General features: G+C 67.1%; 1 protein-coding gene across 4 annotated transcripts in view; it reads left to right on the top strand.

Moving 5' to 3' along the window:
* ABLIM2 (actin binding LIM protein family member 2) overlaps window positions 1–22,695 on the top strand; it is a 70,070-nt gene that overhangs the window by 31,928 nt on the left and 15,447 nt on the right. For 3 of the 4 annotated variants that reach the window (XM_037529469.2, XM_037529468.2, XM_037529472.2), the window contains exons 9-17: window positions 983–1,039; window positions 1,499–1,576; window positions 2,173–2,319; window positions 6,396–6,516; window positions 12,423–12,524; window positions 12,946–12,999; window positions 17,417–17,536; window positions 18,279–18,331; window positions 19,376–19,514. In XM_037529469.2, coding sequence (XP_037385366.2) covers window positions 983–1,039; window positions 1,499–1,576; window positions 2,173–2,319; window positions 6,396–6,516; window positions 12,423–12,524; window positions 12,946–12,999; window positions 17,417–17,536; window positions 18,279–18,331; window positions 19,376–19,514 — 871 coding nt within the window. Of the gene's footprint in view, window positions 1–982; window positions 1,040–1,498; window positions 1,577–2,172; window positions 2,320–6,395; window positions 6,517–8,953; window positions 9,053–12,422; window positions 12,525–12,945; window positions 13,000–17,416; window positions 17,537–18,278; window positions 18,332–19,375; window positions 19,515–22,695 lie in introns of all 4 variants that reach the window. The other variant, XM_054687971.1, reaches the window with a different exon arrangement.

The following is a 22,695-nucleotide window of genomic DNA, read 5'->3' on the forward strand; positions in this document are numbered from 1 at the left end:
CAGCCGCTGGCCCCTCCGCGCCTCGGCCCGCGGTGTTAGCGGGGAGAGAGGGGCGGGCCCTGCAGCCTGTGCTGGGTGAGTCCTGGCGGAGTTGCAGGGCTGGGCTGTGGCCTGTGGTGCTCCCTGGGCCCAGGCCAGCTGCTACAGGGCTGGGGCCGGGGTCTCTGGGGTCTGGACGAGGCCCACGAGCAGCTGTGGATGCCGAGTGTGGCCGTGGGGCCCTCTGGGAGATTGGCGTCAGCGTGGGGAAGGTGAGCGGCCCCGTGTGGCTGACCACCCCCCAGCGCTCACTGGATGGAGGCGCTCTGCTCACAGGATGGGGCCCAGCCCCCGAGGCGTGTCGTGCGCCCCACCCCGCTCTTGCTCAGGAGTCCCTTCAGTGTGCTGGGCCACGGCCGAGCCCTTGTCACCAGCGGGCAGTGCCCCCCCAGGGCCAGCCCCGCGCAGCTGCAGCTCCCGCCCATTTGCAGAGCCAGGGCTTCCTGTCTGAGCCCACAGGGACGTCAAGTCACGGGGACTCCTGAGCCCCACGGCTCCCCTCTGACCTGACCCTCACCTTCAGGGAGGAAGGAGGAGGAAGCTGAGAATCAAAGGGCTTTTTAAAATGTGACGCGTTTATCACGTCGTTTCTGGTCAGGCAAATAGGCGCCTGGTCACAGGCAGGAGACAGCCCGTGTCCCCGCCGCGGAGCGGTGCCGCTGTGCAGAAAGCAGGTGACTCAGGAGTGGCTGGAGTCCAGGCCTGCGCTGCCTGAGTCTGTGGGGAGACCCCGCCCTGCCTGCCCATGTCTGAGGGCGCAGGCAGACCCTGTGAACCCCCATCCCTGCGCAGAACTGGACGCTAAGGGGGGCCTCCAGGGGACGGGGGAGCAGGCGAGGGGCAGGGGCAGGAAGAGCTGCTGTCACGGAGGGCGGGGCAGGGCCGGGGGAGTGAGCTGCGGAGGCGGGCGGGGGTCACCGTCTCCTCTTCTCTCTCCTTCTAGATGCAGAACCAGGTCAGCAGCCAGGCTCACCCGGGCACCACCCCCTGTGCCTTACAGGTGCGTGCTCCTGGGTGTGCCCTTCCGGCCGGCCCTGGTCTTGTCCCTTCCTGCCCAGTGAGGAGGGTTGGGCTGTGCCCGGAAAGGGCGGCATCTCCAGGCCTGGGGTCAGGGGGCTGCTGACACTGGCCAGGGGGCCCCCACCACAGACCCCTCCGCTGGCTGCAGGCGACGCCCAGGGCCAGGCACAGCCGGCGGCTCCCCGGGCCTCCTCTTGGGTGGGGGCCGCGTCCCCTCCTGTGCCCTGCGGGACGGTCCCCCTGCCTGCCTGCCTGCGTCCTCTCCTCTCCTCCCAGGGACCCTGCAGACATGTGTCCCGGTCGCTCGCCCCGAGCACTTCTCTCCAGGGCCCCGTGTCCTGCAGACAGTGCTGGCAGGCGTGCGGGTGTGCGGGGGGATGGCCGCCTCTGAAGGCCCGGGGCGCTGGCCCCTGTATCCAGGCCCTTCCTCCCCCCCTAGGAGACCAGGACCTCCTCGGAGAGCATCATCTCCGCACCCGCATCTAGCACCTCAGGATCCCCGAGCCGTGTGATTTATGTAAGTTGGAGGCTGTGGGGTGGCAGGGCCAGGGTCTAGGGTTGCAGCTGCGCAGCCCCTTGGGGCCCGGGGGCGCCGGGCGGGATGGCGTCAGGAGGTGAGCCTCGGGGGCGGGCAGGCGGCCTGACTGCAGGTCCGTATGTGGGCCTGAGCTCGGCGGTGCCGCTGTGTGTGTGTGTGTGTGTGTGTGTGTGTGTGTGTGTCTCTGTGTCTCTGTGTCTGTGTGTGTGTGTCTGTGTGTCTGTCTGTCCAGTTTGCTCCCAAATGACGCTGGCTAGGGTGGCGTCCATCGGCCACCGTCTCATTGTTAATGAGTGTGTGAGCGCGGCGTGGGTGCGAGTGGGGTGCTCAGGTGTGTGCGCCTGTGCATGTAGGGCCGTGACTGCGCGCGCGTGCGAGGGAGATGGCCGTCCTGGCCCACTGCCCGCAGCCCTTGCCCGCGGTGGCCGGAGCAGAGGGGCTGTTGCGTGTCCCTGCTGGCGCGTCCCTGCACGCTCGGGAGCTGGACCCCGCGGCCCGGGGCTGACCCTCAGGCTGCCGCAGCGAGGGGCTGCGTCCTCAGGTGGGTTTTACCGACCGGCCTGCTTTCCTCCCAGGCGAAGCTGGGGGATGAGATCCTTGACTACAGAGACCTGGCCGCGCTCCCCAAGAGCAAGGCCATCTACAACATCGACCGCCCCGACATGATCTCCTACACGCCCTACGTCAGCCACTCGGCGGGGGACCGGCAGAGCTACGGCGAGGTAGGCCAGCATGGGCGTGCCCGCCCTGGACGCCGGCCGCCTCCCGCAGCAGCTGGGGACCCTGGCCTTCGGGGGCTCCATGGGAGCTGGCTGGTGCCCAGGAGGCCCGGATGTGGCGCCCTGATGTGGTGCCCGACATCAGCCCGCTTCCAGGCGACTTTCACGGAGTGTCCCAGGCGTCCTTTCTCTAACTCCCAGGGCTCCTGGTCCCGCGGTCCTTGCCCGCCACGCTGCCCCTCTGTCCTCAATCCTGACGGACTCCCCCAGCCCCTGTAGCTGGGCGCCTTGTGGGGACGTCTCTCCCCACCACCTCCCCCACTTAGTGTGGGCAACTGTGGGCTTCCCGTCTCTCGTTGGCTTGAGGGCCTCTGTGTCGGGGCGCCAGCCGCCTTGAGAGCTGTTTGCTCGTGGGTGGCCACCCCGAGCTCCCCGGAGTGCCCTGAGTGTACCTGAGTGTGCCCGCCACTGTACCAGAGTGCCATGAGTATGCCCCCACTGTCCCGGAGTACCCTGAGTGTACCCCCACCATCACAGAGCACCATGAGTGTGCCCCCACTGTCACATGCTCTCAAGAGCCGACAGAGGTCACTTGGGGCTGTGGTGCGGGTGCCACGCTGGGCACTGGGCACTGGGTAGGGCAGGTATAGAGGCCCCACTTCCTTGCTCAGTGGTCAGCGGGTGACCCTCCTGGTGGATTTCTGCCTCGGTGCTGTGCTTCTCTGGGCCCTGAGGACTGGGTGCTGAGCCCCACTAAAGTGGGCTGGAGAGCAGGCCAGGGCGGAGGGTCCCCGCACCCCTTACCTGGGGCTTCACTGCCCAGCCTCTGGCCTGAGCTCCAGCAAAGCTGCTGGAAGAAGCTAAGTTGCTTGACCACAGCCCCGACAGTGAGCAGCATTGCTGAGGCCAGGACCAGGCCTTCTGCCTTCAAAACCACTGTTGGCTTTCCTTAACCCCACCGCGCCCTGCTCAGGCAGCCCGGCCTGAGCCTCCCCATGGAGCCCAAGGTTCCTGTGCAGATTCCCTGGCCTCTAGGCAGGCAGCACATGCTCGAGGGGACACCCTCCATCCCGTGCCTGCGGGTCAGCACAGAGCAGGGCGCGCGGACAGCCGAGCTGCCGCGTGGGATCCAGCCATGTGCATTGGGGCATGTCTGAGGACATGAGGCCCAGAGGCCCGTGCTCAGGGGCAGAGCTGGACTCGAACCTGGGGCCGACTGAGTCTCCACGCCTGCTTCAGCCACTGCCCAGAGCTGTCTGGCCCCCGCTGTATTCACCCCACACCCAGGGCCCTGGGGCACCCAGCTGGGAGCCTAGGGGTGGCCCCCAGGGCAGGGAGCCTTCTCTGGCCTGGAAGCCCCAGGCCAGCGGGTCGGGGCTGAGCCGAGCAGAAGCTGGCCATGGCTGTGCATCTCCTCCAACTCCTTCAAGCCCAGAACCCCGGCAGAGGGCCACGGGAAGGAGAGTGGGCGCGGCTTGGAGCCCTGGCTGCCTCTCCGGGCCTTAGTTTCCTCTCTGTATAAGGGGGAGGTGGGGAAGACCTTCCCCTTCCAGTCTAAGGGGAGGAGAGGAGCATGAGGAGACCGGCCTGGCTGCCCGGGCTCCTGGGAGCTGCACGGCATCTTCCCGCCTGGCCAGGTGTGTGGGTGGGAACCCCAGTTCTGGGCCTCTTCTGGGGCTGAGCGGGGCTGGCCCTCCCCGCCTCCCCCCGGCCCCCGGCTCTGGATGGCCGGTACGTCCTCTGGTCCCCTTTCCTCCATGTTCTGGGGGAAACCCATGGCGATGTGCTCACGGGTGCGGCCCCCGAGCCCCGGGTCTTCGTTTCTGGAAAACACGCCTCGGTGGGAGGCTGGCCGGCGCCGGGAGGAGAGGGGCGCCAGGACCGCGCGACACGCGTCTCCTGGCCCCGTCTCTGTCTCTCTCCGCTGACCGCATGCTGCAGAACCACAGCCCGAAGCCTCCTGACTCACGGGCCTCGTTCCTGGCGGGGGCGGGGCTGTCGCGTGGCCATCCTGCCCCTCATGGCCGTCCTCCCCCGCGTGAGCGTCCCCCCCACCCCCGCGGCTGGGGCCCCGCTAACAGGCGACCTTGTGTGTTGTGTCCACAGTCCGCTCAGGTGCCCTCGCCAACGCTGACCGAGGTAACCGCCCACCCCTGCCTGCACTGCCCCTGCTCGCACCTCGGGGTCACAGAGTGACCGTCCCCAGAGCCCCGACACGGCCCTGCCAGCCGGGCCAGGCCGGCTCCATGCTTGGGGGTGCCCCGGCTGGTTATCCCTGCCATCGCCTCTCCCTGCGTGCTTGCCTGGCACCTTGCCGGCCCCGCGATGTGGCAGCGGGACAGGCCTCGGGGTCCCATGGCCTCCTTCAGAGGAAATCACAAGCCCGGGAGGATGCAGCCACCCGGTGCCGCCCAGCAGGACAGTCTCCCCGCTGGCCTCTGTGGCCGCAGCCTGGTTTCTGCCCCGCTGCTCTAGTGGACAGGTGAGGTGGAGGCCTCGTTGGCCTCCCTCTGCACTCAGGGCACCCAGGAGGCAGAGGGGTTCCAGCTCAGGCTGCACCCCACCCACCCCCAGGGCCACCCCTGGCCATGGCCACCCCCGGCGCCTCAGCTCACTCGCTTTGCGATTCCTGCCTGGGGGACCATGGCAGTGTCAGGCCGGGGCAGGGCCCTCACGCCTGCGCGGGGACCTGGGGGAGGTGGAAGCTGCTCTTAGGCAGCCCGACGGCTTGCAGCGCCTCTGGGCTGTGGCCACCCTGGTGGGCCAGTGTGCACCCACCATCTGAGCGCACAGCCTGCAGGCCTGGGGCCAAGGTCCCGGCCTGCCTGCTCTCCCTGCCCCCTCCCAATGCGGCTCTGGGGGAGTCCCTGGAGGGCCACCTCCCTGTTCCCCAGCACGCCCCGGCCCGCCCTCCTGACACCCCGGAGAACATAATCTTCTGCGGAGGCCCCTGCCTGGCTTCTCCACTACCCTCAGTCATGGCCCCTTCGTGTCGGAGAGGGGCCGGGGAGGCTGCCCTTTGACCCTGATGGTGTCCTTCTGTCGGGGAGAACTTGCCTGGCCAGCCAGTCTGTCGGCATCAAATCCTTGGGTCCATTTATGGGACAAGCTAACATGCGAGTGACCAGCCAGCCATGAACGTCCACCCCATGCATGGCTGGTGAGCCTGTGGACAGGCCAGCAGAGGAGGCAGGGCCTGGAGGCCGCAGGGAATGCCCGGGCACGTGACTGGACAGCAGGCTCCAGCTGCCTGTCCTGGGTGGGGCAGGCCAGAGGGCACAGAGGCAGGACCTGGTGGGGGCTGATAGGGTGGGGCGGGCCTGAGCGGCTGGAGGGGGACACAGGGCTGGAGGGACAGTGCCTTGGGTGGTTCCGCTGAAGAGCGAGCCCGAGAGGCAGAGGTGACCTCGGAGAGACTCTGGAGCCATGAGCACCAGACCCGGCCTGGAGGCTCATCCCCACGCCGGCGGGCAGCACAAAGCAGCGGCACCCACCCCGCAGCCTGACGCTGGCCGAGTGGGCTGGGGCTGGCCCTGCTCTCCCGCCCCGTGCCGCACCCTCCCACCAGCTGTGTCCACCCTGGCTGGCCTCCCCCGCTTGAACTGCTCTGCATCGTGGGCTCCCAGGGCCTGACCTGGTGGCGTTTCAGTCCTGGGAGGATCCCCTGCCTGCCCTCATCTCCACCCCGAGGTGGGGAGCCCCATGGCCGCAGGGGAGAACAGAATCTCAGTGGTTCTCAAACTCACTGAGTTCAGGGAGCCTGGGGTGCCGGAGGGTGGGCAAGAGGGGAACGGAGGGGTGTTGCTGGAGCAGCGTCCCTCACCTCCTCCTCCGTAGGGGTCTCAGCCACAGGAGGAGCTGATGGAGGGTGGGCGGGGCCAGCCCCCAGCACCTGGTGGGCGCAGGGACCAGGTGCTGGCTGAGGAGAGTGTCCATGCCCAAGTCAGGCCTCCCCTGACTTCAGGTGTGGGCTTCACTTGGGGTGTGTGTGCTCGGCCCTTGGGTGCCGAGAGCAGATGCCCGTTGCGGGGGGGCAGGCAGATGGGCAGGCGCTCACCAGGGCCGCGCTCTCCTCCCAGGGGGACCAGGACGATCGCTCCTACAGGCAGTGCCGGACCTCCAGCCCCAGCTCCGCCGGGTCGGTCAGCCTCGGGCGCTACACGCCAACCTCGCGGTCGCCCCAGCACTACAGCCGACCAGGTACTCGGGCCTGGGCTTGGCCCAGCAGCGCTGCGCCTCCTGCTGTTTTTCCTCGATGAGTCTGTCTCCTGCTCTGCGCAGCTGGAAAAACTACGAGCAGGGTGGGGGCGGCGGGACTGGGGTCCATCGGCAGCTCCTTAGAGAAAGGCCCTCTCCCTCCGGGTAGAGCGCCCTGCGGGGCACTGGCAGCCGTGGTCAGAGCCGGCGGCAGAGTGCGCCGGGCGGCAGGCGCTTAGGGCCCAGCTCGTGCTCCGCTAGCAAGAGGTGTTGTGGCGAACGGCGCGAGTGTGGCGACCAGGAGGGTCCTGAGCGCCCGCGGTTCTGGGCAGGCTGGGTGGACCCCAGCCTGGTGGCAGGCAAATGGGGTCAGGCAGCCACGGACACGCCACCTGGAGCAGAGCAGCTGGGGAGGGGCCACTGCCAAGCCCTCCAGCATCAGGGCCTCCGGGGAGGCCCCCTCACCCCATTTCACCTCCTTCCTGCCAGCTGTGTCCTGCTCCCCCAAAGCTTTGAAAGCCCCTCGTCCCCTCAGCATGCCAAGGCCACGGGGCGCTTCACACAGACCCAGCCTTTTTGAGGGAGTTTTCCAAGCCACTTCCTCCTCTGCCAGCTGCTGCGTGACCCCGGCTTTCACACGCAGGCACTGGAGCTGACCTTGGCAGGCTTTGAGGAAAATCAGTCACTCACTCGCAAAATGATTTTAATTGAATGTGCACGTACGTCCTGCTCAGTAGACGTTGGGAGAGGAGATGGGAGAGTGAGGCCTGAGGAGAGAGGAGAGAGGGGTGAGGAGAGAGGAGAGAGGAGACAGGAGTGAGGAGAGAGGGGTGAGGAGAGAGGGGTGAGGAGAGGGGTGAGGAGAGAGGAGTGAGGAGTGAGGAGAGAAGGGTGAGGAGAGAGGGGTGAGGGGAGAGGGGTGAGGAGAGAGGGGTGAGGAGAGAGGGGTAAGGAGAGAGACAGGAGTGAGGAGAGAGGGGTGAGGAGAGAGGAGACAGGAGTGAGGAGAGGGGTGAGGAGTGAGGAGAGAGGAGTGAGGAGAGAGGAGAGAGGGGTGAGGAGAGAGGAGTGAGGAGAGAGGTGAGGAGAGAGGAGACAGGGGTGAGGAGAGAGGAGAGGGGGTGAGGAGAGAGGGGAGAGAGGGGTGAGGAGGAGGAGGGGTTGAGAGGGGTGAGAGAGAGTGAGGGGTGAGGGGAGAGGGGTGAGGAGAGAGGGGTGAGGGGAGAGGGGTGAGGAGAGAGGGTGAGGAGTGAGGGGTGGGGTTGAGGGAGAGGGGTGAGGAGGAGGAGGGGTGAGGGGGAGAGCGGGTGAGGGGAGAGGGGTGAGAGAGAGGCGTGATGAGGTCCATGACGAATGAGGGGTGAGGGGAGAGGGGTGAAGGAGAGAGGGGTGAGGAGAGATGAGGAGGAGAGAGGGGTGAGAGGGAGAGGGTGAGGGAGAGGGGTGAGGAGAGAGGAGGAGAGGGGAGAGGGGTGAGGGGTGAGGGGAGAGGGGTGAGGGGAGAGGAGGGGAGAGGGGAGAGGGGAGAGGGGAGAGGGGTGAAGGGTGAGGAGAGAGGGTGAGGGGAGAGGGGTGAGGAGAGAGGAGGAGAGGGGTGAGGGAGAGGGGTGAGGGGAGAGGGGTGAGGAGAGAGGGGTGAGGAGAGAGGGGTGAGGAGAGAGGGGTGAGGAGAGAGGGGTGAGGGGAGAGGAGAGAGAGAGAGGGGTGAGGAGAGAGGGGAGAGGGGTGAGGGGAGAGGGGTGAGGGGAGAGGGGTGAGGAGAGGAGGAGAGGGAGAGGGGAGAGGGGTGAGGGGAGAGGGGTGAGGAGAGGGGTGAGGGGAGAGGGGTGCGAGAGTTGGAGAAGTTGTGTGTGGAGTGCCTGGCGCATGCGTGGTGAGTGGGGGTGCGTGGTGGGGGAGCGAGGACTGACCGGGTGAGCGCAGGGGGTGAGAAGGTCCACGCGAATGAGCGATGAGTGAATGAGTGTGTGAGAGAAGAAATGAGTAACTGCAGGAGCGGAAATGAGCGAGCAAATGGCGAGTGACTGAACAAATAAATCTGTGATGGGATGAGTGAGTGGTGAGTGCAAGGGGTGCGCGAGGAGCAGCGCATGAGGGCGTGCGGGCGTGAGCGGCAGGTGAGTGAGTGCTCGAGGGGCGGGTGACCCCCCCCCCCGAGTGTCCCCTCTAGGAACCCCTCTGCTGACCTCTGGTCTCTGGATTTCTTGTGACCTGGGCTTGCTGGCCGAGCCTGGCCGGGGTCACCCCAGGAGCCCGCCCGAGCTGGGCCGTCCGCGGGGCGGGCCTCCTCGCGGAGCCCGGAGCAGCCTGGCCTCTGTCTGGTGGCTTCCCTCAAAAGGCACCCCCCGGAGGGGCTAAAATGTTCCTAGGGGCGCAGCCTAGGAATATTTTGTGCCTGTGACCCAGGCGCAGCCTCTGACGCGCTCTCTGTCGCCCCCAGCTGGCACTGTGAGTGCTGGTACCAGTAGCTGCCTGTCCCTGTCCCAACACCCAAGCCCTACATCCGTGTTCCGACATCATTACATCCCCTACTTCCCAGGTAAGGCGCGCAGGGCCGCGGGCGGGGCGTCGGCCGCACGTCTGTGTCTCCGTCCTGTGTCACCGCATGGCTCCCGGCCCGTGTCCCTGCCTGCGCCCTCGCGGTGTGTCCGTGCGTCCGGCCGGGCCTGTGTCGCTGTGTGAATGTCGCTGGAGGAAGGGGTTGGCCGCTTGCCCTGAGAGCCGGGGACGCCAGGCGAGGTGGAGGGGAGAGCCGGCTGGGTCCCGGACGCCCAAGCCTGTGGCTCCCCGAGGCCCCGGCAGCAAAGTTGGGCGCAGCCGGGTGGTCAGGACAGGCGCGGGGTGCAGGCGGGCTGGCCTGTGCACAGCCTGAGTGCTCGTGGGGTTCAGCCGGCCACTGCCCCACGCAGCGCGGGCTCCAGGCGCAGACCCACCGCCAGCCCTGCCCCTGCACGGACCTAGCGTGGACCGCCCCCGGGGACAGCTGGCCCTCTGCTTCCCCATCTGTTGTGGTCCCCGAGTTCTTAGGCTGCAGCCCCAACCCCGTGTGACCGTAGCTGGAGAAAGGACCGGTAGAGTCTCTTAGGGGAGCCTGAGAACTAAGGGGAGCCCTGACCGATAGGCCTGGAGGCCTGGCTCTGGGAGAGGGCCCCGCAGCCAGGGCGAGGGCGCTCGTGAGGCCCAGCAGGCCCCGACACGGGACCCCCGTCTCCAGACCCGCGTGAGTGTCCTGCTGACCAGGACACCAGGAGCCATGCTCCATGTCTGACCAGCAAGAGGACGTCCTTGGTGGCCCGAGACGTGCCAGCTGCTGCCCCGCACACTGCCAGGGGCTGGAGTCGGGGCACCCTCTGTCCTGAAGGCAGCTGCTCGGTCACCCCATCGTCACCTGAGGGCTGGGAACTCCTCCCCTGCGGGCTGTCCTCGCCTGAGAACTGCCCCCACCACCTGTCCACCTGCCCCTGCCCTCTGGACTCGCAGCTCTTGGAAGAAGCCCTGTGAGCGGGCTGGAGAGCATCTGGGGCCTCTGCCCGCCTCACTCGGCCTGCGGCGAGTGGCCCGGGCGTGCCCGCTGCAGCACGGACAAAGCTCTCCCAGCCCGGCCGTCTCCCTGCCCAGAGGGATGACCGTGCCCCTCTGCTCCAGCGTCTGCAGGCCCCAGCGCGGCTGCCTCCACCAGGGGGCCTGCTCCCCGCGGGACTACCACGCCAGTGTCCCTGCTAGACATGCGGCCCCGAGACCGGCCAGGCGCGGGGGCGGCCACTGTCCTTGCTGCTCCCGTCCCTCCCCGGGCAGCCCCTGTCCAGCTGGAGCCGGAGCCAGCGAGCCTTGTGGCTGCTCCTCTGAACTCTTCCCGGCCCAGGGCACCGCCCGGCACCTCTGACCCGCCGTGCGGGGATGACGCCGTCCGCCACGTGTCCCCTGCCTCTGCCGCCATCTCTGCCCTGCCTTCCCGCTGACGGCTTTGGCCGCCGGTTTCCTGTCCAGAGATCAGAGGAAGCCCTGCCCTCCTCCCGGCTCCGGGGTCCTGGGAGGACAAGGGCGCCGGGGGGTGGCCTGTGCTGAGAGGGCAGGCGCCGGCGGAGGGACCCGCGGGAGCCGCCCGCGCCGCTGCCAGACCCGCCCCACCGCCGCGCTCCCGACCTCACGAGGGCCTGGCCCACCCTCCCTCTCGGAGGCAGCGCCACCTCGGTCCAGCGCCACCTCCAGGAGAAGCCCCTGGCCCTCGGGGGTTTTGTGTCTTTCAAAGTCACCCGCCCTGACTCTCCTCCGCTGTCTCCAGTCCCGACACCACCGCTTGGTTTCCACCTGGAAGGTCCCGGGAGGGAGCCGGAGCCGCCCCCAGAGCGGCAGAGGCTAGGAGGTGTGTTGACTGGCCTGGGCCAGGCCCCGCCCACAGTCCCCCACCCATGGCGGCCCCCATCCCGGCCCTGGGGCAGGCTAGGCAGAGCACACCCCGGCCCTTGCTGGGCGCGTTGGTTATGCGGAGCCCCAGTGGCCAGGCCAGGCCAAGTCGAGGAGGGGGGCGTGCACCCGGTGGAGGGGCCGTGCACCCAGCCTTGAGCCCGAAGCGTCCAGACACGTTGGTCAGTCGGGAGGACTGGGAAGGGGCCCAGGTGAGAAGGGGGCGGGGTCTGCAGCCCAGCGGCAGGTGATGCCCCAAGTCGGCATCCTCCCCTCTTGGGGCCACACAGGGGCTCTCCCCGCCTGCTTTGCCACTCCCGGGGCTGGATCCCCACAAGCCATGTGGTGGCTCAGCCTTCCTTTAAGTGCCTGAGGGCGTCTCCCCACCAGGCTCCGGGACAGCCCAGAGACCTCTGCTCCTGGGCGGAGAGACTGGCCTGGGCTGAGGCTGCAGAAGGCTGCGGGGGTGGGGGGTGGCCCAGGGGAAAGCCGCTCACAGCTGAGGGGCAGCCTGTCCGTCAGCACCTGCAGGCGGGGGTGGCCCCACGCCCAGCACAGGACGCGCAGGAAGCTGCTGTCCACAGCCCCTCTGTGCCTCAGCCCGGTTTGCCCCAAGCTGACCCCTCCTGCCCCTGGGGTCCTCCCGGCCCCCAACCCCAGCATCTTCCCCTGAAGTCCCTGGCGTCCACCTCCAGGCCCGGCACCGCCGTCGCCCTGCCCTCCGGTTGCTGCTCAGCACAGCTCGAGGGGCGCATGAGTCCCAGCGCCCTTGCCGCTTGTCACGCGCCCCGAAGGTGGCGGATACCGGGCTGGCTGGGACCAGCCGTGTCCCTTGTCGTCCGTGTGTCCATGCCTGCCTTCCGTCCCTCACGTGGCTCCTGAGTGTGTGCGGGTGCGGGGCGCGGCCTGGCACCGAGGCATCCACATGGCCAACGGCAGCAGCACCTCCAGGCAGGGCGGGAAGGGGCGGGGCCGGGCTCTTCCGTGGGGTGCAGAGAGCACGTGCAGCGTTCAGGCCCAGGCTGCTGGGTGAGGCTGGCTTCCCCACCTTCTCCTGGCAGTGACATCTTCCTTGATGGCTTTTAAGAACAGATTTTATGACTTCTCTCTTGAACCCTATCCCGACTGGCTGATGTGTGGATTCTCCCAGGAAGCGGCCTCCTCTTGTGCCAGGATGCTTAGGGAGGGAGGCCTCGGTGCAGGGATTTGCGCTCTGACCGCGGCAGGGCAGCTGCCAGCTCTGCACCCCAAGGCACGTGGGGTTGTGCCTGGACAGCCTGGCCACTGCCTGGTCCCTTTGCCATGGGACCAGCGGACAGCCCACTGCAGGTTGGATTAGCAAGTCCAGCCCCACCTGGAGACGTCACGGGCGTGGGGTGGCGCTACCATCCCCGGGTGGAGGGCCGGCCTGTCCCCGGCCGGGGCAGGGGCTCCCTTGCAAGAGGTTTTCCTGCTTGAAATGCTCTGCTCTCCCCTCTGTCTGCTGCCTGTTCTTCCGTCTGGAGGCAGTGAAAGCGGCCGGAGCACCCCCAGCCTCTCGGTGGTCTCCGACGGCAGACCCGCCCCCGCCACCTACCAGCAGGCGCCGCGCCACTTCCATGTCCCAGGTAGGCACCGGGCTCCGTGTGGAACCGCCCAGCGCTGGCCTCGGTGCCACGCCTGGCTCCAAGCCTCTTCCTGCCCCGCTCCCCAATTCTCGTCATTCAAAATCAGCCCCAAGCAGACCTGTGTGTTTCTCCCAAAGCCCCCGACGTGGCAGGGCCACGGGATGCCCTCCTGCAAGTCCACCGGGGGCACCGAGGGTGGTGGCACTTCCGGGCCGGCCACTCTTGCCTGCACCCACTCATACTCCTGCCCCCTTTCACGTCAGCAGCCTGGTGGAGGGGGGCAATGCGTGGCCTGAGGTTGGGGCCTGGGCGGTGGCTGCTTTGGTGTGCCGGGGCCTTTCAGGGGGTTCTGCATCGGGAAGTCCGGGGCTGCTGGCTCACCTTGCTGTTTCACTCTCTCCTTTTCTCTCTTCTCCCCCAGACACTGGCGTCAAAGATAACATCTATAGGAAACCCCCCATCTACAAGCAGCATGGTACAGTCCCTTTCGCTCTGTGTCCCTGCATGCCTGCGCCGGGCGCTGCCTGCGTGTGCTGGGGGACAGACGACTCACGGCAGGTGCACCCCAGAGGGCCCTCCACTGCCGCCCTCCACGAGCTCTGTCACCAGGGTGTGGCCGGGGGTGGCCACCAAGCTGATTTGAGGGACACGCCCAGACTGGCCTGGGAGGGACAGAAGGCCCCTCAGAGGGGACCGAACACATTGTCTTGGCACCGAATCCTACAAGCCTGGGAATGCTTAAGGCCCGGGCGGCGGGGTCCCCTTGCGCCTGCACACCAGGGCTGTGTGTAGCAGAGAGGGCGTCTCGGCCCCTGCTTCCGTCCCAGAGGTGCCACCCCACCCCCGGCCAGCCTGGGTCAGGGGCGTGGGACCAGGGGCAGGCAGGGGCAGAGGTCTCACACACTTGCAGGCCCCGGGGAGGCAGGGTGCAGCTCCCCATCCTGAGCCTCGTTTCCTCATCTGGAAAGTGGACGGACCCTTCCCGGCTCGTGGGCTTCCTAGGGCCAGTGGAGAGGCAGGTGGAGGTGCTGAGCTGGGAGGGGCAGGCGGTGGCTGTCAGCATGCCCCGCTGGGCCCGGGCCACGTTCCTGTGCAGTGTGCAGCCCCTCGGGCCCTGGGAAGCCCAGGACAGGCTCTTTCTGTGGCTGCTAAGGCATGGCCGTCCAGTCACACAGACCACAGGGCCCTGAAATCTTCGTCCTGACCACGGTCAGCCCTGCTCTTGGCACAATTCCTCCGCTCCCCAGGAGGGAAAAGGCCAGCCAGAACGCGGGCATCACGAGGACACGGCCTTGCTGGTTGTCATCTGACGGGGGAGGATGGTGCCCTGTGGCGCTGGGGGGTCGGGCCCTTGGAGATTATCCAGACCAGCTCCCTCGCGGCACGAGTGGGGAAACTGAGGCCCCGCTGAAGGAAGGACTGGCGTTGAGTGCTGTCTTTCCATCACAGCGCCCGAGGTCAAGCCTGTGTGTCTGTCCTTGTCCCGCCCGAGGTTGACCAGCCGGCCGGCCCTTAGCCTCAAGCAGGTGTGACCCCACAGTGAGGGGCCGTCCTGGGGGACGCATGGCCGTGCGGAGTCGAGTGGCTCGTAGGCCCTACCGGCCAGTGCAACGGTCCCCACCCTGCTCCCGACTCGGGCTGCCGGGGGGCTGGCCTGTCACCAGGGCTCAGCTGTGTGTACAAAAGCCTCCCCCACTCCGAGGCGAACGAGCTCCTGTTTGGCACACCGGAGCCATGGCCAAAACCCTTTATTGCTCCAGACGTTTGGCTGGTCACTTCCGTCATGAAATGAGCTTTATGGGGTGCTGTGTTTTGCCGAGCATCTGACCAGACTCCGGGGGCCCGCGCGGCGGCCAGGGCTGGAGGGTGTGTGTGTGTGTCCTGGCCGGCTTTGCACGTGCTCTGAGATGAGCACATGGGGGAGCTCTGGCTCCTCACGCGGGGTGTTTGCTTTCACAAGACCCGCCCAATTGTGCACGTGCGAGGTGTGTGCATGCTGCGTGGACGTGCGTGCATGCCGCGTGGACGTGTGTGCATGCCGTGTGGACGCGTGTGCATGCCTTGAGTGAGCGCGTGCGGGGGCATGCCTCTGTATCTGTCTGGAAGTACATGCACGGGCAGCCTCAGCCCCAAAAACGCCTCTGGGCGATGCCCTTGAGTCACGAGGCCACTTAATTACGAAGATGATACGTTGGACAGGTTTAAAAATGGCGCCTTTTAATGGGCCTGCTCTTGGACTCTCCAGCTCATGGAGAGCTGCCGTTTCAGAAATGGGGTCACTGCAGAAGCTGGAGTCCCACTGCTGTTGTGGGGATGAGCCCCTAGGCGTGAGCAGCCAGGCCTGCCGACGGGGGTGACAACTCGGTGACTGGGACGGGGCTGGCCAGCTCATAGCTCCACCCATGTGCCCACTCACCCTCGTACCCACATGCGCCCTTGCACACACGCGCACACGCGAAGCACAGAATGTGGGTCCACACAGTGTGGACCGTGGGCCAGCCGCTGTCTGTCCTGGCCGGGGGGCCACACACCGCAGGCGCTAACACCCCCGGGGCTACGCGCGGCCGGCGCCGGTGTGGGTCCGCGCGGACCCTCCTGGGGGTACACGAGCCTTCTCTTGTCTGCTGCGGAGGGGAGGGGCTCCGTTTTAGAAGGGCACTGACCCCATCGTGGGGCTCCATCCAGGGGCCCCACCCGTAACACACGGCAGGGGGCAAGGATCTCGACGTCTGACTTTGGGGCAATGAGCATCCTGTCGTTGTGGGCCTCCTGGGAAAAATAAGGTTCCCAAGGAAGGGAAGACCCCAGCAGAGCTCTAGAGCGGAGGAGCTCCCCTCGCCCCTTGTCGGCCCTGCTGCCCTACTGCACGCCTGGTGCCCGCAGGCCCTGGTGGGGTCTCCGCTGCAGGCACGGTCACCAAGCTGCCAGGTCTAGCACCAGGGGTCTGGGATGGCCCCGGGGGGCCCGCACAGCTGGGCGTCCCCGCTGGGGCACAGGCCTTGGGAGGCCAGAGCTCCGGTGATGCTGGCAAAGGGGCGCGGGCCCCGGAAAACTGTGGGCCCACGTGCAGGGACATGGTGTGGGGTGGGTGGGGCCGGCGCGACGCTGGGTCTCCAGGTTCCCACGTGTCCCCGGAGCGGGCCGCACCCCGGCTTTGGGTGGGATGGGACGCGGCTCCGGTCACCTGCTGTGGGGCTTGCACTGGAGTCGTGGGTCCATTGTTATCTGAGACGCACTTCACAGCCATTAGAGTGTTGGGGTGGGCCTCAAGGTGGTACAGCGGGTGCCCATGCCTGCGGCCCGACTCGGCCCCCATCCAAGCACTTGCTTTACCATCGAGCAGCACCTGACTCACCTGTCTGCCCCACTTCCTGGGCTGGGGGCTTTTAAAAGACAAGGGTCTGGGGGTCTTTTCTGCACCCCCATATGCAGGGCAATGCCGGGAGTGGGGCAGGGGGTGGGGCCAAGCGGAGGATGGACAGAGGAAGGGATGCATGGGCACAGGCTGCATGGTTGACCCGGACCCGTGAGTGGGCAAAGGGGCGGTGGAAGAGGCCAGAGAGGCGGGTGGGCAGTGGGTGAGCGGATGACTGAACGCTGGACAGGGACGCAGCAAGGTGGGTGGATGGATGATGGGCGGGTGATGGGTGGATAAGTGAGTGGGCGGGTGGATGGGTATTAAAGGGTGGGTGAATCAGTGGGTGGAGATGGGTAAGTGGGTGCAGAGAGAATGCAGACGCGTGTGCTTGGCGTGAATGAGTGGTGAGGCGGCTTGGCAGGCGGGCAGGCAGGCGGCGTGGGCAGGCATGGGCGGGAGGGCGGGCAGGCGGGCAGGCGGGCAGGCCTTCTATTCCGAGCCAGCCAGAGACACACTTTCAGCGGGGTGCCTGCAGCGCAGTTTCCCGAGGGCACGGGGTAGATGTCGGCCTTTCTCAGGAAGGTTCCTCGTGCAGATAAGTGCCAGGGCACAGGGGGATGCGCTGGTGCTGGTCCTCAGGCTCTCTGGCTGTCCGGATGGTGCACTCTGACCCCGAAACGGCCCCTACGAGCAAGCCTCGCACCTCTTCCCGGCATGCCCAACCTGCACGCCGAGCTCCCCGCCGTCTCGCGGTTAGTGCACACACACTACCTCACGTGGTCCTCACGACTGGAGGTGTGGGGCACCTGCCCATTTTACAGATTGGGAAACTGAGGCTCGGAGCAGTTAGGGGACTGGCCGCAAGGAAGCTCTGCGCCCAAGGTCCCTCTCCGCCCACGCTCCCCTTCCTCAGAAACTCTGCCGGGGCTTTGTGGGCACCATTGTGGGCTCTGGACAGCCCTGGGCTGGGCGTGCCTGGTGGAGCTTTCACAGGGGAAACCTGCTGGGTCCTGGCGAGTGTCCCCCTCAGTGGATGGCACTGCGGTGTGGGGCGCCGACTCCTGTGTCTCCGTCACCTTCTCCAATCGGGTGGTGACTGGCTTCTGAGGTCCGGGGCCCACTTCCCCTGGGGGCCCTTGGGGGCCATTTCACTGACCACGCGTTGCCCGTCCCCCACGGCGCCGCCTCGAGGGACCAGAGGGCTTCGGGGGTGCCCCCACTCGCCTTACAGTCCCAGGCCCTGCTGGTCCCCGGGGCTTGCTGGAGGCTGCCGAGAGCCCCGGCCCACGTGTGCCCAGAAGGCGGCAGGGCTCCTTTGTCGGCAACAGGAGAGTGCCCACCGCTGGGGGGCCTAGGCGCCCACCTCTGGCTCCCGCCCTCTGGGCCGTTTGCCTCTGCAAGCGGAGAGAACAACATTTTTTATTTTCACGTTATAAGTCCCTGTCTCTCCTGGAGGGAGAAGCAGGGGCCGTCGGGAGTAAGCAGGCGTCGGTGTGTCCAGAACGGTCCTCAACTGTGGCCTTATCTTGTCAAGGTTCTGTAGCCCAATCCCCAATTTCCAAGCTCTCGGGCCTGATGTCAGTCTTGTCCCTGGTGGTGCACAAGGCAGGGTACTCCAAAAGGCTCCAAGCCCCGAGTCCTCCGCAGGCTGCAGGTAAGGAGCCCGCCCCGCCTGTCCCCCCACTGCGGGCCCTGCGGGGGGCCTGTCCTTGTCCCCGCATGGGTTGGCCTGAGGACGGGTGTGTGGGCTCGGCCGAGCTCTGTCGCCTGGCCCTGATGTGACTCAGTTGAGGGCTCTTGGAGATCACATCGCCCAGCTGGCTGGCCCCCGCCCAGTGGAGGAGGCAGATGGGGCACGCGCCCCCCTCGGCTCTCAGCCCTGCTGCGCTCTGGGCCCTTCGCTGCTCTTTCTGGCTTGGTCCGGCGGCACCACTCACCATTTCGTATCCTCGGGGTGCAGGCCAGGAGTGGGCAGCGGAGGGGCCTCAGGGTCAGGCCTGCCCATTTCTTGTTCGGCCCCGCCTGCCCCGATCTTGAGCAATCACATTTTCTCTGAGTCTCAGTCGGTCTGAGGGGGTGTGTGGGTCACAGCATCGGCCCTGTGAGGAGCCGCCTGGAAGGCAGAGCTGGCTGAGCTGAGCGGCTGCACCTGCCACCAGGACTGGGGGGAACGTTCTAACAGGGGTCACTGCGTCGGCCGGGCTTAGCCACAGCCCACCGGGCCCAACACGCGCCAGCCGCAGCTCCGCAGGACAGTCTTCGCCTGTTCTGTCCCTCGCCTGGCGGGCAGCTGTGCCGCCGCCTTCCTCCACTGTGGCCCTTCCGAGCATGACGTCAGCAGCCTGGGATGCACAGGGCGCGTGCGTGCTGCGTGACACACGCTCTCTCCCTTCCAGCCCAGAGGCGCTACGACGGGGAGGACAGCGGCCTCGACCTGGATGGCAGGAAGGTAATGCAGACCCAGCAGCGCGCTCGGAGGGCCTGGCTGGCAGGGGCTTCGGGCTGAGGCCTTGGCTCCTCTTGTGCCTGCTCCCTGGGGTCCCCTGGGACCACTGGGAACAGGGACCCAATATAGGGGTGCCCCTGCGAGCCTCCTTGTGGCTTGGGACGAGCACCCTGGCAACCCAGACCCTGCAGGTGCCCGGGCAGCTCGGCTGGGTTCAGCTCTGACACAGGGGAGCCTGAGTGCACCGGGCGTCCGCGCACGGGCTCCAGGGCAGGTGGGGCCGCGCATTCTGAGAGGGCCAGGAGGGACGCAGTTTAGGCTCTGAGGGCCACGCTGCCCGCTGCCTGGTTGCACCACCCTGACGGACAAAGGGCCACAGTGAGTCCTGGGGTGGGGGGGGGCGGCGCTGTGGCCCCATGTGCCCTCCGGCTCAGGGCTCAGCCCAGACCCCTCCTGAGGGGGAGTCTCCAAGCTCCTGGGACCAGCCATTGGGCCCAGCCCCCTCGGGGGAAGCCAGTCTCCCTCCACCCTTCTCGTCCAGGCAGCAGGGAACAGCTGGCAGAGGTGCCACGCTGGCAACAACCCCCGGTAATTCTGCAGGGAGCCCCTCGCAGGCCGGCAGCACCCCTCTCAGGGCCATTCAGCGGGTTGTGCGGCCCCCAGAAAGGGGAAGCACACTGGGGAGGGGAGAGCAGGAGGAGGAAGGCTGGGAGCCCAGGATGGAGCTGCGCGGGCTCCTGCGGGCGGCCTTCCAGGCACGGGCTCCTGCTTCCAGGGAGGTGGCCGGTCCCCCAGAAACAGCCCTGGGGCCTCTTTCCATTTGAAATATCCAGCGGGCCTCCTGGGCAACCCCGGGCAGCCCGGCTTTGGCCCCCAGTCCCCAGCCTCAGCCGTAAAGGGGGCAATGCCACGTCCCCTCGGGGGCTCACGCTGGCGGGCGTGGCCTTTACTAAGATCTGGTTTCTTGCTCTGAACCGTCTCCCGGTGGTGTCCTCCCGTAGGTGACAGGTAAGAACCTCGACATTCACACGACCTTTTTCTCCGCAGAAGGCCAGCTGGCTGACGCCCAAGGGCGAGGCGGACACGAGGATTAGCTCTCCGGACCTGGACAGCCAGTCTCTGTCCCATAGCAGCGGGGCCGAGAGAGATGCCCTGGCCACGTCGCACGGGGACAGCGGTTACCCACGTGAGTGGTTCTTTTGAGCCAGGAGCTGCAACTGGGGCGTGGCGGTCCCTGCAGCAGAGGGGTCCCCAGTCCCAGCCGAGCCCCAAATCTGAGCCTAAGAATGCGTCAGCCGGGACACAGAGGGTGCTCAGGCCACTCCGGACACCCCGGCTGACCGCGGTGGCTGCTGATCCTGGACTGGCCACAGGCGGGCACCAGGTCGGCTCCCGGCTGCAGGCCCATGTCCCTCCAGAGCAGACGTGCACACGGTCCAGGCAGGCGAGGCCAGACTCGGAGCCAAGGACTCAGCACTGTCCCACTGTCCCTCCCGTCACCCTGAGCACAGGACTGGGTTGGGACTTGCGAGGCTCGGGGGCTTGGGGGACGGACGAGGCTGGTCTGCCTGACTCAAGGCTCTGTGCAGAGGCTGTAGCTGGGGGAGGAACGCTGTGGCTGCAGGAGGCAGAGGCCAAGAGGGGTTGGCGAGGGTGTGGGAGACGAGGGAAATGCTGTGAGGCGGACCCGAGTTCAAGTCTGGGCTGCCGCTGACCGCAGCGTGACCGCGGGCGGTTCTGTCCTCCTTGGGCCCGGGCCCCGAGTGCCTGGTAGACGCTGGAGACCAGGAGGTGGAAGGGTGCACAGGCATACTGCCTGGCCCATAGTAGATGCTCATCATCCATTGTCATCACGCCCTCACCACCCCCCTGTGACTGCCCCCAGACGCGGGGACGCGGCCTCCGCTTGCTGACGAGCTCTGGTCCAAGACAGGCGTGTCTTGGTGTGATCTTTGTAAGCAGATTGTGCCCAGGCCTCCAGCCTGCCCGGCCGCAGGACTCTAAATGTCGGGACCTCCGTGCCACGCACAGGACTGTCCCCATGGGCATGTCACACCACACCCCCCAGAGGCCTCTCCAAGGCGGCGGCATGTCCCCTGGAAGGGCCTGAAAGGGACATGGCAGGTGGCCCGTCCCACCTACAGGCAGGGCAAGGGCTGGCCACAGGAGATCTGATGGGCAGATGCCCAATGGCAGTGCAGTGTCCTCCAGGCCCTGCTCCCAGGAGGCCACTACCTCCTGGGGTGCAGGATGCGAACACAGACTTCAGGCCATTGGTCTCTGCGTTGCCCCCGGCCTTCCCTGTGGTCGTCCTGCTTTATGTTCCCGTTCCCAAAGACAGCTGTTCTTGGAAGGGGTGAACTACAGCTGCCCCAGCTCAGTGGACCCCAGCACCTCCACCCCTGCATTAACCCCAAAGCCCACAAGCTCTCGGGACAGGAGTAATTTGGCCACAGGGTGGGCTTTGCCGGCTTTCTGGGGGGCCAGACTTCATATGGGCAAGTCTGTTGCCCTGCCCACTGTGCCCAGGCTCCCCTGGGGGAGGCCAGCTGCTGCCCCGGGGCTCCACTTCCTGGCTGGGGCTGAGGAGAGGGGACACACAGTGGAGAACCCCGGGCACCTGTGGGGCCTCCTGGCCGCTGCCGCCCTCACCACCAAGCCCTGCTTCCCCGGGGGGTGCCAGGTGCTGCACCGGTGGCAGCCCCGCAAGGCCTGGAGGCTGCAGCCATCACGTACCCGCCAGGCTCCCTACCACCCGGCCCTGCTGCTGCATGTCCGTCTCGGCTGCACACAGCATGCCTGCCGCAGAGATGGGTGGCTGTGCCGACGTCCTGTGCGCGAGGGAAACCCCCAACGTACAGACAGCACACGTGTGTGTGTCTGAGGATGGCGCACGTGTGTGCATGTGTGCATGTGCGTGTGCCTGTGAGTGTGCACACTCGAGCGCCCCCTCACACACTGCTGACACCCACGTGACCCCTGCCGCTCCTCGCCTTTCCGCTGGTGGTGTGTGGCTCTGGATGGGAGCCCTCTGTGTCCACCTGGTGGCCGGGCCCTCACGCCTGCCCCGAGGACGTCGCCTGCTTTCCCATGAGTGGACTAAGCCGCCAGGACCAGGCTGCTGGTCGTGCTGGGCTGGGCAAGCCCAACTGCCGCCAGCCTGCTGAGCAATTCGGGGGGATGGAGGCGCTCCTCATGGAGGGTCCCCTGCCTCGCCTCACCAAGTCCGGACCCCGGGAGCCTGCTGACACGGGGTGCCCTGCCCGTGAGCACAGCGCTCGCCCCCGCTGGGCGGGTGGCTCCGAGGGACATCGCGGTAGCGCCACGCAAGGTAGGAGCGCGACACTCAACACAGCGGGCGCTCAATAAACGTTTGTTGAATTGAGATGCGGTAAATTCAACGGGTATTTATTGAGCTCCTGCTCTGTGCCAGACGCTGTTGGGAGTGCCGGGGGGCCCACAAGGATGCGCGCAGGCTGCTGGGGGGGGGGTAGAGGCGCTGCTGGGGACCCGCGGGGGCCTCGGGTCACGGAGGTCACGCCATCCCATGCATGACGCCACCCGCAGACCTCACCTGCGCCGAGTCCTCCCCCGTCATTCGGCCATCCCTCCACCGAGCATTCACTGAGCGCCTACTATGTGCTGGACATGATGCCAGGTGGCCTGACCCAGCCCGGGCCGCACTCCCGGGCAGGCAGCTTGCGCACTGCCAAGCTCTGTCCGTTCCTCTCTGGCGTCGGGCCGAGTCGCCGCTGCAGGGAGGCCCCGTGCGGAAAGCACGCTGTGCGTGAGACGCCGCCCCGGGCCGCGGTGCGCGACGGGCGTCCCTGTGTGTGTGCCGGGCCGGGATATCGGTGAGCCTGCGTCTTCACAGGGAGGCAGCGGGGTTTGCTCTTGTTGCAAGGAGAAGGCCTCGAGCCTTACGGGGGACCTCACTGCCCCCAGAACTCGAGGTGGCATGGGCTGCCTCCCTGGCCTGGGTGCCCCAGCCTGCTGCTGCCCACGCTCCTCTGTTCACTTTGGAGACCCCGATGTCCCTGTCTGGGTAGTCTGAGCCGTGACAGTGAGACAAGCCCCCGGGCCTGCTGGGGACCCTGCTAGAGAGCTCAGCGGCCCCTCCAAGGACCCCGCTCTTCCACAGGGGTTAAGGCCCCACCTCAAATGAACGTGGGAGGGATGGGAGCCGGGGTGGTGAACAAGTGCTCTGAGTTACACCCCAAGGGTGCAGAGAGGGGACTTGCAGTATGGGCTCTGTACCGCTCCCCCCCATGCTCTGGCCGCGGTGTCCCGTCTGTGTCCCCACCTGGGGAGTCTCGTGTCTGAGACGTGCGGGGGGCCTAGTTGAGGCAGGACTCAGGTCAGCTGGG

This window comes from Talpa occidentalis, unplaced genomic scaffold (assembly GCF_014898055.3).
Source record: "Talpa occidentalis isolate TD23 unplaced genomic scaffold, MPIMG_talOcc4v2.1 talOcc4.6, whole genome shotgun sequence".
In the NCBI taxonomy this organism is placed as follows: Eukaryota; Metazoa; Chordata; class Mammalia; order Eulipotyphla; family Talpidae; genus Talpa; species Talpa occidentalis.